The 20997-nt window shown below is 34.1% G+C and overlaps 1 protein-coding gene across 3 annotated transcripts; it reads left to right on the top strand.

The window, feature by feature from the left end:
* Positions 1-8964: 8964 nt before the first annotated feature.
* Positions 8965-20957, top strand: LOC127807726 (copper-transporting ATPase HMA4-like). 3 transcript variants are annotated; one of them, XM_052345774.1, is made up of 9 exons: positions 8965-9266; positions 9904-10170; positions 11292-12037; positions 12159-12630; positions 12728-12895; positions 17168-17422; positions 18026-18148; positions 18585-19070; positions 20381-20957. In XM_052345774.1, exons 2-9 carry the CDS (start codon positions 9916-9918, stop codon positions 20771-20773), a joined length of 2898 nt encoding a protein of 965 aa, XP_052201734.1. In that variant the 5' UTR covers positions 8965-9266; positions 9904-9915; the 3' UTR covers positions 20774-20957. The 3 variants fall into 3 exon arrangements, with proteins under 3 accessions (XP_052201734.1, XP_052201741.1, XP_052201746.1); XM_052345781.1 differs by having other exon boundaries at positions 8965-9306; XM_052345786.1 differs by lacking the exon at positions 20381-20957 and adding an exon at positions 19686-20300.
* Positions 20958-20997: the final 40 nt, after the last annotated feature.

The raw sequence follows: 20997 nt of genomic DNA, 5'->3' as shown, positions 1-20997 counted from the left end.
CTCAATATAACCCTCAGGGGCTTTGTCTCTATGTCCGGCGGCATTGGGTCTAGTACCGGCGGCATCGGGTCCACGCCCGACCCCTCCAAAGTAGCATCATTCTTTCTCCTTTTATATTTTGTTGGATCGGTAAAGGGTGGACGACGAAACTGCGATGGCAATCTATCTCGCATAGGTCGCCTGTCGACCCTAACCACTTCCTCCTCCTGTAACTGAACAAAACCTAACCGTTACAAAATAGTATTTTAGAATGAAGTAAAACGTATAAAAGTAAATTTGGAATTTACTCTAGATGTAGATGCCTGCTCCTCATCGTGATGATCAAGATCTACCTGATCACCACCCTGGGACTGCTCATGAACATTATCGCTGTGATCTGGGGAAATATGCGGGATGCTTAGATGAGCACATAGTGCTGCCTGCCCCCTCTCTAGTGCTGCTTGCCCCCTCTCTAGTGATTCCTGCGCCCTCTCTAGTCTCAACAATTGTGTCCTCACCTGACTCATTTCCCCATCTATTCTCCGCAACATATCTAGAGTTTGTTTCAGCATCTCAGTGATCTACAAAAGGCAAACAAAAAAAATATAAATAATTAAAAAAAATATAAAACCATTATGATAATAAAAATCATACCCCTACCTCGTATTGTCCGTGGTGCGAACTATCAACGAATCTTACCTCCTCCTTATCCTTCTCCCCATTTCCCTCCTATAAAAAATATATAAATAATTACAAAAAATATAAATTAAAACCATTATTAAATAAAAATCATACCCCTACCTTGTATTGTCCGTGGTGCGAACTATCAGAGAATCTTGCCTTCTCCTTATCCTTCTCCTCCTTTCCCTCCTATAAAAAATATATAAACAATTACAAAAAATATAAATTAAAACCATTATTAAATAAAAATCATACTCCTACCTCGTATTGTCTGTGGTGCGAACTACCAGGGAATCTTGCCTTCTCCTTATCCTTCTCCTCCCCATTCTCTTCCTTTCCCTTCTCATCTAAATGTATCCTACTCGCCTTATCCTCATCCCCGTCCTCGTCCTCATCCCCGCCATTCTCTTCCTCCTCTTCACCTCCTCCGCCCCCAAATTTATAGATATCGACCCCAACCGAGTGTTGAGGGTTAAAAGATCTCCAAAAATTCGTTTCCCGCTCATCATCAGTGGGCTCAAGAGTCTGACTCGATCCTCGTGCCTGTAAAATTGTATTATTTAGATAGATATGATTTAAAAATAAACAAAATTTAGAGGTAAGTTGCACACTTACTTCCTTCCTAAGACAATCGTCGTAATTTTTTATCTGCGGCCTTTTTTTTGATAGCCATTTTCTGCATCTTGGAATGTCTGCATCAGACAGTCTAACGGCCCATTTATTCTGAATCCATGGGAACGTTTCGATCAACCACCACTGTAGAGAGCAAAATAAAAATAAAAATAAAAATTAAAAAACAAAACAAACATTTAGTTATTATAGACAAATCATATACAATAAGGAAAGAGTACCTGAAACGCCCATACAAAACCATAAAGGTTGATTTTCTTCCCACCTTCACCAGTCAATTTTCTTTCTTTCGTGGCCAATCGGATGTAATGTTGACTCTTACTGTAGACATACGTACCCCAAGGGAACATCTCAAATGCTTGTAAATCCTCAGCCATAGTCTACAAGAAATCATCCACATGCCCGCGCTCATCCTGGCCCAACAAAAACATGTCGACCACAGCAATGTAAATCAGTTTCAGGGCATCCTCTGAAACCATGTCCTCTCTGGTACTAATAAGTAATTCAAGGTCGTCTCCAGTCACCCCCTTCTTATGTTCTGGAAATAGTCGAGCACGTAAACTCTCCGGCTCAATAGGTTTCGGTTCAAGGCTTTCCCTATCAATAGCCCCAAATTGGAGTCCACTAATAAGTATGAACTCCTGCCTCCCGTACCTATATGATGTGCCACCAATCTCGAACCACATCTCATCGTGGTGGGCACCTGGAAATGTCACCTCCCTAAGTAGAACATGATATATCAATTGTGGTGCAGTCAAATGGAGAGACAAAGGCATCTTTAAGAAATGTCCTAATGGGCCCTGTAGGAATCTATCTAATAACTTGTATCGGTCTATAGCACGACGCATCGCCTCAAGGTGTTTGATCCCACAATGAGTAGTAACTCGCATTTCGGGCGGTAATATTCGATGAGTATGAACATAAGTAAATTTTATAGTTTGTTGTTCAGCCATCTGTAAGGAAAAAAAAAACAACAATTGTCTTAGACAGTGACCATGTAAAAACACAAGTAAAAGAAGAATAAGCCCAATTGTCGCAGCCAGATCATCGCAACCCAAACCTAATCGAGCTTCGTTGGGCAGAGATAATCGAGTTGGGGCCCAAGAGAGCCTGATTGGGCTGTGGGCTTGGTCGCGGCCCATCGGGCTTCGTTGCAGTCAGACGAAGCCCCGGGCTTCGTCTGCAGACGAAGCTCGATCGAGCTTTGTCGAGATGCAGGGGGCTCGTTGCAGACGAATCCCGATCGGGCTTCGTCTGCAACGAAGCCCCAAAGACGAAGCCCGTGGGGCACAGCGGGCTTCGTCACGAACGAAGCCCGACCGTGGGTCTTCGTTCGCGACGAAGCCCGGTCGATCTCCATGGTCGCTGATAAAGCTTTGTCGTCGGCGACCATTTCCAGCATCTTCTTCATTAAAATCAACAAAGAAACTCTAACCTTGTTTAGCCAAGATGAGATTGATGTCGGCGGTCAAGTGGCTGTCACGGCGGCGGCGGCGAGTGGCTGTCACGACGGCGGCGGGCAGTTGCTTAGTGAGAGAGATGAAGTGGGTGGGTGAAATGGGTAATGAGGGGATGAGGGGTATTTTAGTATTTGACTATTATTGTGTTTAATTTTTATTTCTTTCTAACTTTTTAAATAAACTAATGGTTAAATCTGACAAAGTGGCTATATTATGTAATTAGTTTGTTTGAAAATATATAAACGTTTTTTTTTTTAAAAAGGGGATAAAAAGGAATTTTATATTTGAATAGTGGTTACTTTTTGCCATTTCCACATAATTTATATCACTTTACATTCTTAATAACACAAATAAGGTATTTGAGAGATAAATGGAGGCGTGTCCCAAGTGCTTATTGAATCCAATGAGTTTTAAAGATGAAAAAGGAAGAGAGATGAGAGACGCAAAGACAATAAGAGAATGATAAATAAATTTAGGGATAAAATAATAATTTTAAATGCTTGATTAACCTTAAAATGAGTGTTAGCTTTAAAAATGTAAAACTAATTGATGCAATATAAACAAAATTTATAAATGGTTTGTAAAAATTATCCCATGATGAAAAAAAAATGGGGGATTGGAAGAGATTGGGGGGGGGGGGGGGGGACTCGATCCCTTATTTCCTTTAAAAACTTATTTGTGTTAGGGTTTGAGAGAGAAAATGAGTATTTTTAATTATAATTTTTTCTATTAATTTATGCATTATAAATTGAAATATCAAATATAAAGACTATATTAAATATATGGCATTTTTATTTTTTGTTCACTTAATCTCTCAAACATGAGAATTTGTGTTCCTTTCTTTTGGTTGCATTAAACATAAAAAAAAGTGTAATTTTGCCTTATTTCATTTCTTTTATAAATTTTTGTCTTTAATAAAGTAGTTTCCATTGTTAGAATTGAAATAAGTCGAGGACAAAAGATAAATGATAAATAAGGTAATTTTTTATGCCTAAATCTATATTTTTGATTATGTATTTTGATGTTTATTTATGTGTGTGGTTATTTAAATTTTTTATTATTTTAATTACACACATAAACTTGTATTAGGGTTTGAGAGAGAAAATGAGTATTTTTAATTATATTTTTTTTATTAATTTATGCATTATAAATTGAAATATCAAATATAAAGACTATATTAAATATATGGCATTTTTATTTTTTGTTCACTTAATCTCTCAAACATGAGAATTTGTGTTCCTTTCTTTTGGTTGCATTAAACATAGAAAAAAACAGAGGTAATTTTACTTCGTTTAATTTCTTTTATAAATTATTGTCTTTAATAAAGTAGTCTCTGTTGTTAGAATTGAAATAAGTTGAGGACAAAAGATAAATGATAAATAAGGTAATTTTTTATGCCTAAATTTATATTTTTGATTATATATTTTGATATTTCTTTATGTGTGTGGTCATTTAAATTTTTTATTATTTTAATTACACACATAACTTGTATTAGGGTTTGAGAGAGAAAATGAGTATTTTTAATTATATTTTTTTTATTAATTTATGCATTATAAATTGAAATATCAAATATAAAGACTATATTAAATATATGGCATTTTTATTTTTTGTTCACTTAATCTCTCAAACATGAGAATTTGTGTTCCTTTCTTTTGGTTGCATTAAACATAAAAAAAAAAGAGAGGTAATTTTGCCTCATTTAATTTCTTTTATAAATTATTGTCTTTAATAAAGTAGTCTCCGTTGTTAGAATTGAAATAAGTTGAGGACAAAAGATAAATGATAAATAAGGTAATTTTTTATGCCTAAATCTATATTTTTGATTTTGTATTTTGATGTTTATTTATGTGAGTGGTTATTTAAATTTTTTATTATTTTAATTACACACATAAACTTGTATTTTTTAGTCAACTTAACTCTTATACTTTAATATTTTTTCACGTGATAATTCTAACATTTTATTATTTCAATTATATTAATGGATCTATAATTTTTTAATCAATTTAACTCATGTACTTTAAAATTCGATGCAAAGAGTATGTCGTATACTTTGTCATATCACTTTATCTTTTTTTCTTTCACACATAAAAGTACAAGAATTAAATTGATTCGAACATAAAAATTTAGAATATAATCAAAATAACGAAAAGTTTAAATTATCACAAATAAACAAAATTCAAAGTACAGAAGTTAAATTGAGTAAAAAATTAAGTTTATGGATATAATTAAAATAATAAAAAAATTAAATAATCACATAAAAATGTATGAAAATATAGAAACAAAAATATAAAATTGCTCAATTGCTAACTAATGGATTAGAGGGTCCCATTAGACCATCCATCTTTATCCTAAACGTGTCAACTTAATTAGGTGAGCAGCACATAACCTCACTGCTTGTTTTTTTGTTTTATTGGGTTATCTCGTGAATATCATCTACTTTTTATTACAAAAATTTTGTGGCTATTGGCTGTCACCATCATTTTTTTGTTGTTGGTATTCGGCTGGTAATGCTGCTGCCATAGTGGAGAGCCCAATACCAAAACCAATGAAAGTGCACGCGTGCAGCAGAATCGGCTAATGCAGGCCGCAGTGACCACTGACCACAGCCAGCCCGACACTCCCGGCCTTGCCAAAGTTCAAAATGTCAATTGATTGGTCGCGTGAATACTTCTTTTGCGTGGATTCCATTTCTTTTATTGGCTGCTCGGACACCACCACTCCTCCAAATTCAGGCCTCTTCCTATTGTCCTGTTTTTAGTACTTAGCAATTATATGTTAAAAGGATAAAACTTATTTATAGTTCTAACAAATTAGACTCGACAACGTATGTCCTCATCACCAACTCTTTCTTTCCCATTCACCTCCACACTATCGCCAAAATCACTACTTTTAACATAAAAAACAAGTAAACATGATGATGGAGACAATTTTTTTTATCGACGACAAATTCAATAATAAAAAAAAAGAGTAACTTCACGTTGAATAGGTTACAAAATTAAATCAAAATTGGCTTAAGAGTTGAGACAATTTCTAGAGAAATAAATATAAATTAAAAAATATTATGTTTTATTTCTCAATACATCTCATTAATGAAATTATTGCGTGCGAGTTCAGAAGAAATACCCAATACTTAAAGTTCCTCGTGCCTTTGCATCTTGAGTTTTTTTTTTTTAGGTAGTTTTTGTTGAAATGAGTAAGATAATATTGTACAAAAATAATATTTCAAATGTTTTTCAAACCAAAATATAGAATAGTCAATATAAGGTTGAGAAGCATTTCAAAATTTTTATCAAATTATTTGTTAAATTTTTTTAAATGTATTAGAGAACATATAAGTTATATTTTCTTATATACAAGGTTAAATATATACTTATCCGGAGGGAAGAGAAATAAACATATATGAAAAATGACAGATAAGAAGTCTGAGATTTTTTTTTTTTAATGATTGCGAAATAAGTTTAATAAACACTTTGAAAATAACAAAAGTTTTAAATGCTTTACATATCTTATATTTTTTTATTTATATTTTAATTAATAAATACTATCTTAACCAAAAAATAAATAAAATCCTAAAAAATGGAGAGAAATGCTATGATACTCAAAATGCTATTATTTAAAAGTCATGCTACTTGTATATCACTTTTGTACATTTTGAACTACACAAAGGAGTATTATGACTAAAATATCATTTGTCTCCATGCGCTTCACGTGCCTTATGAAATACTTTTTTGTTATTGGTACATTTTTGTGTAACTCAATGTACTAATAATATTTTTTATTATTTAATATAATAAATTACATAGCACGTAATAATAAAATAATATACACTTTTATAGAATATAAAATAAAAGTGTCTTGATTAGCGTAACACTTCCATTATATATATATATTTGAATCCGTTATCCTATTCATTATAATTAAGTATTATTTTGGAAATATAGTAACCATACGATACATTGGGTATTTCGCCATTCTTCATGTCCTTGTCTTGAACAAATCAATGGGTCACGAATGTGAGATTATAAATAATCCTATGAATCCTATTCTTTACGATTAAAGTGATAAATAATTGTCTATTCTCTTGACTTTCAGACAATGGGGAGGTGACACGATGTAAATGGAATTTATTTTGACAATAAATTTATTGATTTACGGATTATTATACACGTTAACAAGTTGTATACGACTGTATAATTATATTTTAATATAAATAAATTAAAATAATTATTTGACAAATAATATATTAAAAAAAAACGTGTCCACAATATATGAAAAGACCCCATTCAACCTTATATGCAAAATAAAATAACAATTTTGTAAAATAAGCAATGCCGACCTTATTTGTCTTTTTCTCTCGTATAATTATGGTGAATTTATTTTAATTATATTGAAATTTTTGTTCCCTTTCTTTTCTATATAATTATCCCAAATTTTTTATGTAAATTGTTTTATATTGAAAATTTTGTTCGTACGATTTTGTATTTTATTCAAGTCATGCACATAGCCCATTTTTTTTCACACCAAATATACAAAAATATAAACTTTATGTTAATTACTTTGGCTATGCAATTAGTATTGATGCATCTTCTATAGGCACTTATAATAATTCAAGCACCAAACACATATATATATATTGTTGTTGTCTATATATAATAATAAAATTTATAACTGATGAATCGCCTTTTAAGTTTTCAAGAATTCACAAGACAAGTGATGGTTAGAGAACATAAGGTATTTTTTTCCCTTACATAGATATTTCGATGCTTAAATTAGTTTAATTGGAGCTATAAGAGGATTCAAATAGCTATTGTAGCGTTTTTAGCCTACTTGGAGAAAAATCATATTGTTTTTGACAAATGAAAAAATCTAAATTTATTTAAAAAATAAGGTTATCTTCGTCTGTTTCAATATTCAAGACGAATACTTAGATATGATTTGGTGTGTTGTTAATAGGGGTATGATTCAAAGAGGTATTTTGTAGAGTCCTCTATTTTAGCTCTAGAAACAAGCTTACCATCAAATTTCTAGAGAATATTTTTTGTCGCTAAAGTCACTTAGGGCGTTTTTTAACTTTTGCACAATCTCTTAGGCCTTTGAAATTGTATGTACACTCATATAAATATATTATTTGTTATTATAGGTAAAGTTTATTGATCAATATATAAATAAAAAAAAAGTAAAATATTAAAAGTATTACAAATAAAATATATTTTATTATATTTATATGGTGATCATTTAAAAAAAAGTCACGTGACTTCTTATTCGAGTTTTTCTAGATAAATTTATCTCATCTCCTATTCCAGATAAATTTATCTTTGCCTTTATAGATAAAAAAAAAAATAACGCATGTGTCATTTAATGTATTAAAAAAAATAACAAATAGTTTCACAAAAATATTAAAATATCTTATAATCTTATTTTGACTATTTCATATTTTAATTCGAAAAGTATTCAAATATTATTATGATATAATCTTATATTACTCAAATTAACAAATGGTACTCTAGATTATCGTTGTATTATCCATGAAATTTGTTAATAACTTATGATAAGGTTATAATAAAAATAAAAATAAAAAATTGCAAAATTTAGCCATGGCAATCTTCCCAATATTTAATCCCGTACCCCTAATTTGCCCTCCATTCCTACTTAAATTTGTATTTTAATTAAAGTGTGCTAATCGTTAATTTATATAAATTTTAAAGATGATTTATTCTTTAAATATCATGTTGTGTTAGCTACTTTTTTTTTTTTTATCACATATACATCTTTATTCATTTAGAACCAACGAGGGTGTGATTGATAATATTTATTTTTTAATTTATATAAAAAACAAAAATCACCTCAAATTTTTTACGAAAAATTTGTCAAAATATATTTTAATGGTTGTACCATTAAATTTAATTTTATTAAAAATATGTCAAAATGTCAATAGTATTGACACAATTTCACTCCTCATCGTGACAACGCCATTATCATTCTGTATATAATATATATATATATATATTTTTTTTAAAAAAATCTACCTTGCTCGTGGTTGACAACTCCGAAGGGAAAATGGCCAAAAGGTGAAATACCATTTTTAGCCCCGGTCCCGGGAAAACTAAATGAACCATATTTGGTGGGAAATTGGGAATAATAAGACGTTATATTCGAAATTTCAAAAAACAATTATTGTAAACCGGGGTGCCCCTACAAATACACGTGGACAAAACCTACCTCGAACTTTCAAACGAGCAGCGACACCCATTTGTTTCTGCAGGAGCAGAAGCCAACTCCGCTTTTTCCCGTGGCCGACGACGACAACTGTTCGATCGATGTATCGCGCTTATCATCGTCGCCTCTCTCTTCTCGATCGTCGAACTGTCTTTCTCTCGCACCCGTCGCAATCATCATCGTCGTCGTCCTTACATAAACCCTAATTCTCCTCTTTCATAGTTGTTTACGATTACTGCCTCCCTCTGTCTCTGCATATTTATCACGAGCCCTAGTTTTGTCCTTGCCTTGCTCGGAAAGGTATAAGAACCCTAACTTCGCGTTTCCGGATATATAGAAGGTACTGCTGTTATGCAGGAACTTGTGTTCGTGTCTGCAGTGTTTGGTGCATCTGCCGTATCTTCCAAATTTTTCGAAGTGCCTTATTTTTTGGCCAGTCGGTTGTTTCCTTGTTAGTTGCTTTTTCTTGGTTTTTTGTAGGATGTGTCCAAAACTCCCTAGGATCCTTGTCTGAGTCTGTCCTTTCAAACTCGTAATTGTGGCGGCTTGTCCTCAGATTAGTTGATAAAAATTGGTTAGGGACATGAAAATACGTGTGTATACTTGTGTATGTGTGTGTATTAGCCGGGATAGTCGTTAGTTTCATTATAATTTTGTTTATGTACGCTGTCAAAATCAGGTATCATAAACTTGAACTGCAGAAATACATAATTCACCTGATTTTCTATGACGTTGAATATTTAAATTTGAGGACAGAATACTTTGCTTTTGAAGATACGTTTTTGATGTTATATACCCATTTCAAAGTGTTCTCTAGCTATGTCTTCTGTGCTGTTGACTTTTAACTGGCTACGAGAATCTTCACCACAATTGGGCAGTTGGTAAATAAAATTATGTGATGTTTGATACGATGCTTCTTCTTCGATTGTTGTTCAAGGTGGACAAAGAAATGGAGGGTAATGGAAAAGATGATCTGAAGGCACCACTTTTGCAGTCTTCTGACAGTATTCCAGTTAGTTCCGAGACAAATAAGAATGGAGAAAAGAAAATTAAAGCCATTATGTTCAAAATAAGAGGCATCAAATTTGCATCTTGTTCAACTTCCATAGAGCTTGTGCTGCAAAAGCTTACTGGTGTTGAGAATGTCACGGTGTCACCTCTTGAAGGCCAGGCCATTGTAAAATACATGCCAGACCTCATCAATGTAAGGCAAACTTCAGGATTTCTGTCGAATTTTCTCTTTCCTTTGTGTGTGTTTGATCTCCTGGATCAACCATGACTGGATATGGCATGAGTCTTAAGCTTCTCTTTGAGATTATGGCATGCACTCTTAAGTTTATTTATTGCTTGCTTATCAGCACCCTTTGGTTAATCACTTTTAATCTCCAACGTTGGATAAAAAGATGGTGTTAAACCTGATTCTTGTTACTTGTAGTGTAACTGTGCATGTAGTTTTATTCTAGCTCAAGTTTAATGTATCTAAAGGCATGAAACGGGATAACATGGATGTAGCAAACCAAACTCTGTGTAGTCTATGCTGTTGCTAGTTAAGGAGAGATGAGTTTAGAGCATCACAGAATAATTTTTTTATGTTTTTGCAATTGCAAGTGAACCAAGTTGTTGAGTATGTATATATATATTGTCTGAGAAGGGATTAATTATGCATTATATAGATTTCTTCTTTGTTCATTGTAGTGATTTGGTGGAGTGTTGTCTGCAAGAACACTAATCAGAGAGGAAAAGAAAAACTTAAAGAACACTTTTATTTGGAACAATCATTTTAATTTCTTAGTATTCTTAATACGGGACTCTCTCTCTTTGTCTCACATGGATGTGCATATTCGCACACAAACATGTGAAAGAGCCTTAGTCTCTCATGTTTACATTATCCTAAAAAGTTATAAACAAACGATAGAAAAAAGGTAAATCTCGAGGTTTGGGTTGTTTAATTTTTCCAAAACTACTCAATATTGTTGATATTCGAAGTTTATATTTTGACAGGCTTAGACATGTTACACAATATTTCTATCTTCTGGAAGGTAATGTTACCAATGTTTCTATGTTTTCAGTCTCATCATAATCTGGGAAAATAAACAAGAGAAGACACAGATTTGACAATGTACTCTGTTTTCAGTCCCCCCCCCCCCCCCCCCCGCGGGAGCATTTTGAATCTTTGATTGGGAATTGGATTTGTCTTGTAAATGTTAATTTAAACAATTCACCATTACTTTCATGTGCTTTTGGAAAATTTATTTATTTCTGATTGTTTTTTTGGATGGCTGATGTTCTTGTTTGAGACTCATTTCAATGAGGCTTTTTTGCTAGGCAAAAGCAATAAAGGAAGCTGTGGAAGATGCAGGTTTTCAAGTTAACGAATTTCCAGAGCAAGACATAGCAGTATGTCGACTCAGAATTAAAGGGATGGCATGCACAAGCTGTTCCGAGTCTGTTGAACATGCCATTTTAATGGTTGAGGGGGTGAAAAAAGCAGTGGTGGGTCTGGCCTTGGAAGAAGCAAAAGTCCACTTTGATCCAAATGTCACCAATACCGATCGTATTGGCGAAGCAGTAGAGGATGCTGGCTTTGGAACTGATCTTATAAGCTCTGGAAGTGACGTGAATAAAGTACATCTAAAGCTTCAGGGCATCAATTCACCTGAAGATTTAATTGTTATACAAGCCTCCCTCGAGTCACAAGGTGGTGTAAATCTTGTTGAAATGGACTGGGAAGACCAAAAGGTTACTATTACCTATGACCCTGACATCACTGGACCAAGAAATCTTATACAGTGCATTCATGAAGCTGGTGATGGCCTCAACTTTTACCATGCAAGTTTATGCATCCCACCGAGACGTAGAGAAGCAGAGAGACGGCATGAAATCCAAATGTACAGAAACCAGTTCTTGTGGAGCTGCCTATTTTCAGTTCCAGTATTTATTTTCTCCATGGTGCTACCAATGCTTCCGCCATATGGAAACTGGTTAGAATATAAGGTTTGGAACATGCTTACTGTTGGGATGCTTTTAAGATGGATTCTTTGCACACCAGTGCAATTTGTTATTGGCCAAAGGTACTTTGATGACTGACTATTTTTTTTTCCGAATGTTACTTCCTATCTCAAATCCTTTTTTTAGGGACATTTTCAGATGCCTGTAATTTCTTAAATCTCATCTTTTGGATCTCCTTATCAGGTTTTATGTGGGATCATATCATGCATTGAGAAGAAGATCAGCTAATATGGATGTTCTGGTTGCATTGGGCACTAATGCTGCTTATTTCTACTCTGTATATGTAGTGATAAAAGCTTTAACTTCTGATAAATTTGAGGGTCAAGATTTCTTTGAGACTAGTGCTATGTTAATATCCTTTATTCTCTTAGGCAAATATTTGGAGGTTATGGCTAAAGGAAGGACGTCTGATGCTTTAGCAAAATTGACAGACCTTGCTCCTGATACAGCTTACTTGTTAACTTTGGACGATGATGGCAATGTTGTCTCAGAGATGGAGATCAGCACTCAACTAATTCAGAGGAATGATGTAATCAAGCTTGTTCCTGGGGCCAAAGTTCCTGTTGACGGTATTGTTATTAATGGCCAGAGCCATGTGAATGAGAGTATGATCACTGGAGAAGCAATGCCAATAGCTAAAAGACCTGGTGACAAGGTACGGATGGTTTGTAACCTCTTGCAGAATAATTGAGGTTTGTTATATATAAGAAGTTCTTAACAACAATATAACCTTTTTCTAATGTTGTGAACAGGTTATTGGTGGGACAGTGAATGAAAATGGATGTTTACTGGTTAAAGCAACTCATGTTGGGCCAGAGACTGCACTTTCCCAAATTGTTCAGTTAGTTGAAGTTGCTCAGCTTGCCAGAGCACCTGTTCAGAAGCTAGCTGACAAGATATCGAAATTTTTTGTGCCTACAGTAAGTTTTTTGCTTCCTTCATACTAGAGTCAATTTTAGATCTTTTGTAGATGCATTTTGCAAGCTCGAGCTTGAATAGCTAGTGGACAGGAATAAAGGGATACAGTGATTTGAGAAAATAAGAATATCAACATTATGGGGTTCAAAGCAAAAATATACTTTTATATATCTATACTATTAACTCCACCAATGGCCTATCACAACTGGTTCCAATCCCAAAAAATGGAGAAGGGTTGCATTAAATAGCCGATAGTCAGCATAGAAATTGTCTGATATTATCAACATAGACTAGACAAAAATCTTATTTTGTTTGGGCATAATACTCTTAGCAACACAGCACTGTGTACAAACTAAGTGCAATAAAAGTTGGGCTAAATGGTTAGCAGAAAAAAAAGGGCTAGGCTGCTCTTTTTGTGGACGAGCTAAAATCCATGTAGCTTATCTCACATAGTGGAATTAAGGCTTGGTGGTGGTTTATTATGTATTTTTATTCGTTTTTCTTTGAAGGTAATATCCATAAATCAACACTAGTATAATACTAATTCAACAGAAAAAAGGAATACACCAAATCAATACAGAAAAAGGTCATTTTCTTACATAAACTTGCGCTTGGCCAATTTCATACTTGGCCTTACAATTTTGGTCACTCTTTATACATGAACTTTTTTCATGGTCAATTTCATACTTGACCGTAAAATTTTTGGTCAATTTGATACAAATATTGAATAATTAAAAGAGAAATAGGGAATAACTAAAAAAGAATTAATGTATAATTTTAAAAAATTGTTTCAGAAAACCCATTTTTATCTGCATCAATGTTGAAAGGTTTCTTATTTGATATAAAAATCCCTAAAAATCTAAAGTTGATATAAAGATATTTATAAAAGGTTGTCTATAATAATGTACACATACTATCCCAAAAAACATCATATATGTTTTTCTAAAATAATTCCTAATAATCTAATTTCTCATTAATTATTTCATGAATTTCCTACCATTTTTGGTTAATTTCCAATATTTTTAGCACCTACAAATAATGAAAAAGAATTGATGAAATAATTTAAAAAATTGTTTCTCAAAACCTAAATAATGAAAAAGAATTGATGAGATAATTAAAAAAATTGTTTCGCAGAACCCATTTTTATTTACATCAATGTCGGAAAACGTTTCATATTTGATATAATGCATAAAAATCTAAAGTTGATATAAAAATATTTGTAAAATGGTTTTTTAAAATAACTTAATTATAGTTTCCCATAAGCATCATAAATGTTTTTCTAAAATAGTTTTTGAAAATATAAATTTCTGCAATTATTTCATGTACTTCTTAGCATTTTTGTATGAAATTGACCAAAATTGTGAGGTCATGTATGAAACTGACCAAAAAACAAAAAAGTTCATGTATGAAATTGACCAAACCGTACAAGTTCATGTCTGAAAAGTGACCAAATTGTGAGGTCATGTAAGAAATTGACCGCAAAAAAATTCACGTATGAAATTGACCAAACTATGTAAGTTAATGTACGAAAAGAGATCTTTTGCCATTCAATATTAACACAAAAGATCATACCCTAACATTATACAATTTAAAATACTTATCAAATTTCAGTCTTACTCTGCACACAGAGCTGTAAGGCTCCTCTATATGTAGGTCTTCTACGCGTAAATGGGCATATATGCCATCCTTTTTTCCCTCTGACCATTGCCTAAGTTTTTTGTGGGTGCTTGTGTCCAAATAAACATAAATGACTGGGTAATATTAGTATGGTATGACATGGTAGATGTGCTTTTTATAATTTTACTCTCTCTCTCTCTCTCTGCCTTTAGCCATCTGAAATGGAGAAAGTGATTAATTTGAGCAATCAAGCTGACATGATTCCCTCTTGTACATTAAAGTGGGTCTCTCTTCTCATCTCTCTTATTTGGTCCAACAAAAGCTTTAGCTTTAGTGTACTTATTCTTGTCTAATTAATGAACCACAAAATGCTCTGTTATTGCATTGTCATTTGGCCTTTTATGGTATGGATTCCCAAATATTATTTTCTGATGACACTGATCTCATTGTAGATGTATAGTGTAGGAGTGGGTGATTGTCATTTATTTATCTTAATAAAGGGAGAATAACATCATTAATATTTTCAGAATGCCACATTCAGTCTTCACCCTGTTCATTTCAAGACTGTTGTAGTCTATTCCTTTGTGTTACCAGAGAGCAGTAAGGTAGGTCCAGACACATGCACAAATAACCAAAAAAGAAAGAGGAAAAACACAGACTCACACTCACAAAATGTCTTTGTAAAAAACAACCAATTCTATTTGGAAGATTAGCATTGCTCTTGCAAGATTAAATTGAATTTTGTTTTGTTTTGGAAGAAGTAAGATGAATTTTTCATTGTTGGACTCATGAATGTGTTAAAATTGACCTCAAAATGATTCAATCTGGATTGTCAATCGTGCTCAGAAATAAAATTACTCTCCCAAAGCACCATCATTTTCCTGAATTGATTTCTTTTATCTGCGTAAGCTGTTTCTAAAAGCCTGCAGCATTTGAAATTACATGGTGAAAATAAGTTTGATGGCTGTTTAAACTTAATAAGTATTCGTATTTTTATTAGAAGTTAGACAACTTCAGAATTGTATTTGGGAAATAAACGTGAAACCAGTGTATCAGTTGGTGCTTGCTTGATTGGGGGGCTGAGCACATGCATGGGCTAAATGCAAGATTGAATGGTGACAACCTACTTGAATGTAGTGGCTATCCTGGCACGGAGGTTTTGTTGGTTGGTTGGCTGGTTGCTCAATGTATACCTTTTGCTCATAGACTTCAAGAAGAGTTCCCTCTGTGGCTTATCCTGATGTTCCTGTCCTCAGAAGATTGAAACATGTTTAACCTAGGGAGGAGAATCGCATATGGGAGATTGACATGTGATGATCTTCTTAGGAGTACCTTCAGCTTTAAGGGTCTAAAATGGCTAGAAGAGTTGGAAATACTCTCCATGTGCAGTAAATGTATTCTCATTGGACCATGTATCAGCTGGATTCCTCAAACAAAAACTGCAACACCTCTGCTCTGGTGCTTTTTTGGTAACCCTGTTGACCATATCTAGCAGAAATGGCTGCCAAAAATGCAATTATGATAGCCACTTGTTTCATGGGTGATATAGATCTGGAAATTTTTATTTTTTCCTTTACATTTTCTTATGAAATTTTGTTGATCTTGCTGAGTAATCAGCTTTCTTCTGTGTTTGTTGGGTTGTGATTGGTTAGTGATGTTCATACATTCAAATGAAAGCTAGAAGTATGCATATATTTTTAAAATTTATGCAAACACCAGGAAATGCTTAGAAAATTCAAAATTTTGTAGTAAAAAATTGACACCTGAGCCACTAATCACATAAAAGGCTGCTTTTCATCCTTCTCCTTTGACCTGAGGGGTGCTGCTATGGCATCTGTCTTCCTTGCAGAGATGGCTCCCCTGTACCTATCTTTTCAGTGGTTTTGTTTTCTTTTGTTCCTCTCATTGGATTTAGAGTTGTGTCCCTTTCGATGAAATATCTTTTTCTTATTACCTGAAGAGCTACAATAAACAGAACCTCAAAAGCTTGGGCCATTTTTTCTCTTGCTAAAAAATGGAGTCCAAGTATTACTTCTTTTCACAATATCTGAGTTCAATGTGGATGAATTTATTTAAGTTCCCTGATGTCATCACTTAGCATGCTCTTCCATAAATATTTGTAGCTTTTGTCTAACAAGTCAAGATCCTTAATTGTATTGGTAGGTAAAGCATGACATTGCACCATGCTGTCATTTACATGATTGAAAAAAATATTAGAATGGATTAAAGAACTGTCCTTATATAAGGGTTAGATACAAATACAGAAATTCAATCTAGCTGTAATTTACAGAAACTGATTTTAGAGTATATGTATGCCACCTTTCTGGTAAGACAAAAACAAATTTTATTCTTTTCATGTGCATTAGGTTTCTGAACCAGGATTACTTTCCATTCTGAATCATACTGTATAAAACTCTGAAAGAGAAGTCAGAGATGCCCAGAACATATGATTTTTTCACCACCCTTTTCCTCAAAAAATTCAGGGAAATATTCTAGAAACATGTAAATTCACAATAGAGAAATTTTCGCTTTATGGAAACAGTTTTGGTGACTGGCATGGGTTGTATTGACGATGCTTAATTTTTTGCACACGTACCATTCTGTATGATTTGATATTTATGTGAACAATTGGTCATTTTCTGAAACTCAAATTTCAGGTTGTTCTAGCTGCACTGATAACATGGATAGGATGGTTTATCCCTGGAGAAGCTGGCATTTACCCAAAGGGATGGATACCAAAAGCTATGGATGCTTTTGAGCTTGCGTTGCAGTTTGGCATTTCAGTGCTGGTGGTTGCCTGTCCCTGTGCTCTGGGTTTAGCAACCCCGACAGCTGTAATGGTTGCCACGGGCAAGGGAGCTTCACAAGGGGTGCTCATCAAGGGTGGAAATGCACTTGAAAAGGCACATAAGGTACGTGTTCGCTTGTGCACTAGGACTTGGGTCTAACTGAAAGGTTGTGCATAAAAAATGATTTTTTGATTTATGCTTGGCGAATGTGCTTTATTAAGAAATACACTGTTTCCTGGCTTAAACAAAGTTCACTTGGTGTTGGGTGGTAATTTATATAATTCTTTTTGGATCAAGGAAGCAAAGTCCCTTATGTTCTTCAGGGAACCTTTTGCTAAAGTTAGGTAATTGCCCACTACTTATTTATCTTCCACTATAAGAGTAATAAATGTAGCATATGCTACGATTGTTGATATCATACTGAAAAATATAAAAATATTGCACTCGTGAGCTTTTGTTCTCCTTTTTGGTAGAAATAGCAGTTCTACTTATTCAGGTGAAGGTAATTTATTATTTGGTTTTCTAGCATGTGCTTTTGGAGAGTAGATTGTTATCAGTTTCTCATATATGTCACAAAGTATGTACGTTTTGTTTGAGCTGTAAAATAGTGGTGGATATGCTATAAAATAGCATCCTTCCACCTCTTCCTGTCAGCTAGGAGCATGTCTTGGTTTACCTTGAAGTTTTGATTTAAGATATTAAAGGAGCCATATTTTGACCATGCAGGTAAAAATGGTCGTCTTCGATAAAACAGGGACATTGACTATTGGAAAACCAGTTGTAGTAAGTGCTGTGCTCTTTTTAAAGATTCCAATGGAGGAGTTCTGTGAGATGACCATTGCTGCAGAGGTGGGTTTCTGTTTCTGAAATAATTTTAGAGTGAAATTTTAAGATATGCGTATGACATGGGTTTTAGCTGCTAGATAAAAGATATGTTGAAAGATTGTGCGGAAGCCAGTAGGAATGTGGGAAATGTGGGAAGAGTTTACCCATTTGTCTGTGTTTGAAATAGTACAAAGGCTTTTTTCTTTGGGTTGGGGCTGGGGGTGTTATGGTGCATGCAAGAAGAGGGAGCTTATTTTCATCATGGAATTATCTGGAGAAATTCAGGAGATGCACAAATAACGTAAAACAACATTGTACCTGAAGTAAATATCATTGATACATTATACAAGAAAGTATGCTTATATGAATAGTAGATTTCTCTGTCAAAACACCTCTTGGATTCATGGAATTATATAATGCTTAGGGTGGCACATATACAAATTTATCTGTATTTTTTTAGGCAAATAGCGAGCACCCTATAGCAAAAGCTGTGGTGGATCATGCAAAGAAGTTAAGTCAGAAGTGGGGGTCTCAAGTGGAGCATGTCACAGAGGTCAAGGACTTTGAAGTGCATCCAGGTGCTGGTGTGAGTGGAAAAGTTGGAGATAGAAGGATATTGGTTGGAAACAGGAGGCTAATGCAAGAGTTCAATGTCCCAATTGGTCCCAAGGTTGAGGATTACATTTCAGAAAGTGAGCAACTGGCTCGTACTTGTGTGCTAGTTTCAGTTGACGGTAGGGTAGCTGGAGCTTTTGCTGTGACTGATCCAGTGAAGCCAGAGGCTGAACGTAGCATATCTTTTCTCCAATCAATGGGCATCTCCAGCATCATGGTGACCGGTGATAACTGGGCCACAGCAAGGGCAATAGCAAGACAGGTTGGAATTCAAATGGTGTATGCTGAGACAGATCCACTGGGAAAGGCTGATAAAATAAAAGATTTGCAGGTACTTCTGTTCGCATATTATGCATTCTAACTCTGCACATTTCAACATGAATTGTGAATCTTTAATCAATTGCAGTAGGCACTGGATAGCATCTAATGCATAGATAGCATAATCATTGAATATTTATATATTCCTAAACGAAAATTGGAAGGATGAGTATGTCTAATTAAAGAAAATTACAGACAGAATAATATATTATGGTACTTTCTGACCTTAGAAGTTGGAATAGCCTGTCACCTTGTCAATTTAAATGGCTTGTGTAATTCCTGCTAATACACGGGTATGAACAAATTATTAGGGGTTTCAGAATATATGATCTTGTACCATTATATTTTATTGAATCTATTGTGTAAATTATTTTCTGTTGAATTTTCTGTTACTTTTACAACTTCATAATACAGAAGCTGTTTTCAAATACATCTGTGTTGGAGCGATCACTTTAATTTATGGTAGCATTAAATGATATGACAATAAAATGGTAACATGTTTTCAAACCAAATTAAGTCGCCCACATCCCAAAAGTGTTGAGCATTCATTAAAATGCCAAATATTATCTGGTATTGTTGAATGATTTCATTGTAACTTTTTTCTTTGATTTTTATATATCTGTCTCAGGACTCGAAGTGTTGTCTAAGTGTTCTCTCTCTCTCAGTTACTTGGAATGCTGCGAAATTGAGTAATCCTGTAGCTTTAAACCGAATAACTTATATTGGTGATTCCTAGTATTCTTATATAAACTATTTGCAGTTGTAGTGGCTTGCAGTCTGAATTTGAATGAGAGAGTTTGTAAGTGAGTTTTCTTAATGCATGAATTCATTATCCAGAAGTCTGGTTACCATTTGGAAATGGAAATAGTTCAATAGAGTTAGGACTTTTTGTTAGCCCAAAGGCAATTCCATCTGTCTCCAAGATACCGCTATATTTTCTATGGACGCACAGATATTAGACTTTTTTATTACCGGTATTCTGTCGGCTTTGGATAAATGATCCTTTCTTCTTTTTAAGAATTACAGCTTTTGCTAGATGGTTTCAGTTTTACTCTCTGTTAGAGCTTGACATAATGCTTTCTGGAAGAATGTACTCTTGAAGAGTTGAATGCAAGTAAAGTAAAATAGATTTTGGACAGAGTCAATTTTCATGGAATACTTAAGTATATAATCAAAAGCTATACGGTTAAACACATTAGTTGATTCACGCTTTCGATAAAGAGCACGCACTGTTGCTGATTATTGATGTCATTTTGTTCTTGCACATGTACATATATGCATTTATGGGATTGCTTTCTGAATCATGGAGATTATACAATGCAGATGAAGGGAATGACTGTGGCAATGGTGGGAGATGGAATAAATGATTCACCAGCGCTTGTTGCTGCTGATGTTGGAATGGCGATTGGCGCAGGCACTGACGTAGCGATAGAGGCAGCCGATATAGTTCTCATTAAGAACAACTTGGAAGATGTAATTACAGCCATCGATCTATCCAGAAAGACGATGTCCCGCATTCGACTTAATTATGTGTGGGCACTCGGCTACAATGTGTTGGGCATGCCAATTGCTGCTGGGGTTTTATTCCCCTTCACTGGCATTCGTTTACCTCCTTGGCTCGCGGGTGCTTGCATGGCTGCCTCATCGATAAGCGTGGTTTGTTCTTCTCTCCTTTTGCAGTCGTACAAAAAGCCTTTGCATGTTGAAGGTTCGTGAAGAAGACCTAATCACACACCATACGCCAAATTCAATTTTAGAATCATAATTTGACAGCCTTTAGAGTTCTCAAGGCTACACATAATTGTCCGGTTAGAAATTTCTGTTATTAGTGTACTTCCAATCCTTAATAGCTTTGTCCTCTAGATTTAACATTGAATTTCACTCCATTTCCATTTGGTCACTTTGCTAGAACATCTTGTTAGGACATTCATTCACACAGA

Source organism: Diospyros lotus, chromosome 1, assembly GCF_014633365.1.
Source record: "Diospyros lotus cultivar Yz01 chromosome 1, ASM1463336v1, whole genome shotgun sequence".
Lineage (NCBI taxonomy): Eukaryota > Viridiplantae > Streptophyta > Magnoliopsida > Ericales > Ebenaceae > Diospyros > Diospyros lotus.
The sequence above is the reverse complement of the archived record's forward strand: the minus strand, read 5'-3'. Positions and strand labels throughout refer to the sequence as shown.

Coding starts and splice junctions, on each gene's coding strand:
- LOC127807726 (XM_052345774.1), top strand. CDS start 9,916: ATGGAGGGTAATGGAAAAGATGATCTGAAGGCACCACTTTTGCAGTCT. Junction 17,423..18,025: donor CACTTGAAAAGGCACATAAG/GTACGTGTTCGC, acceptor TTGACCATGCAG/GTAAAAATGGTCGTCTTCGA. Junction 18,149..18,584: donor AGATGACCATTGCTGCAGAG/GTGGGTTTCTGT, acceptor GTATTTTTTTAG/GCAAATAGCGAGCACCCTAT.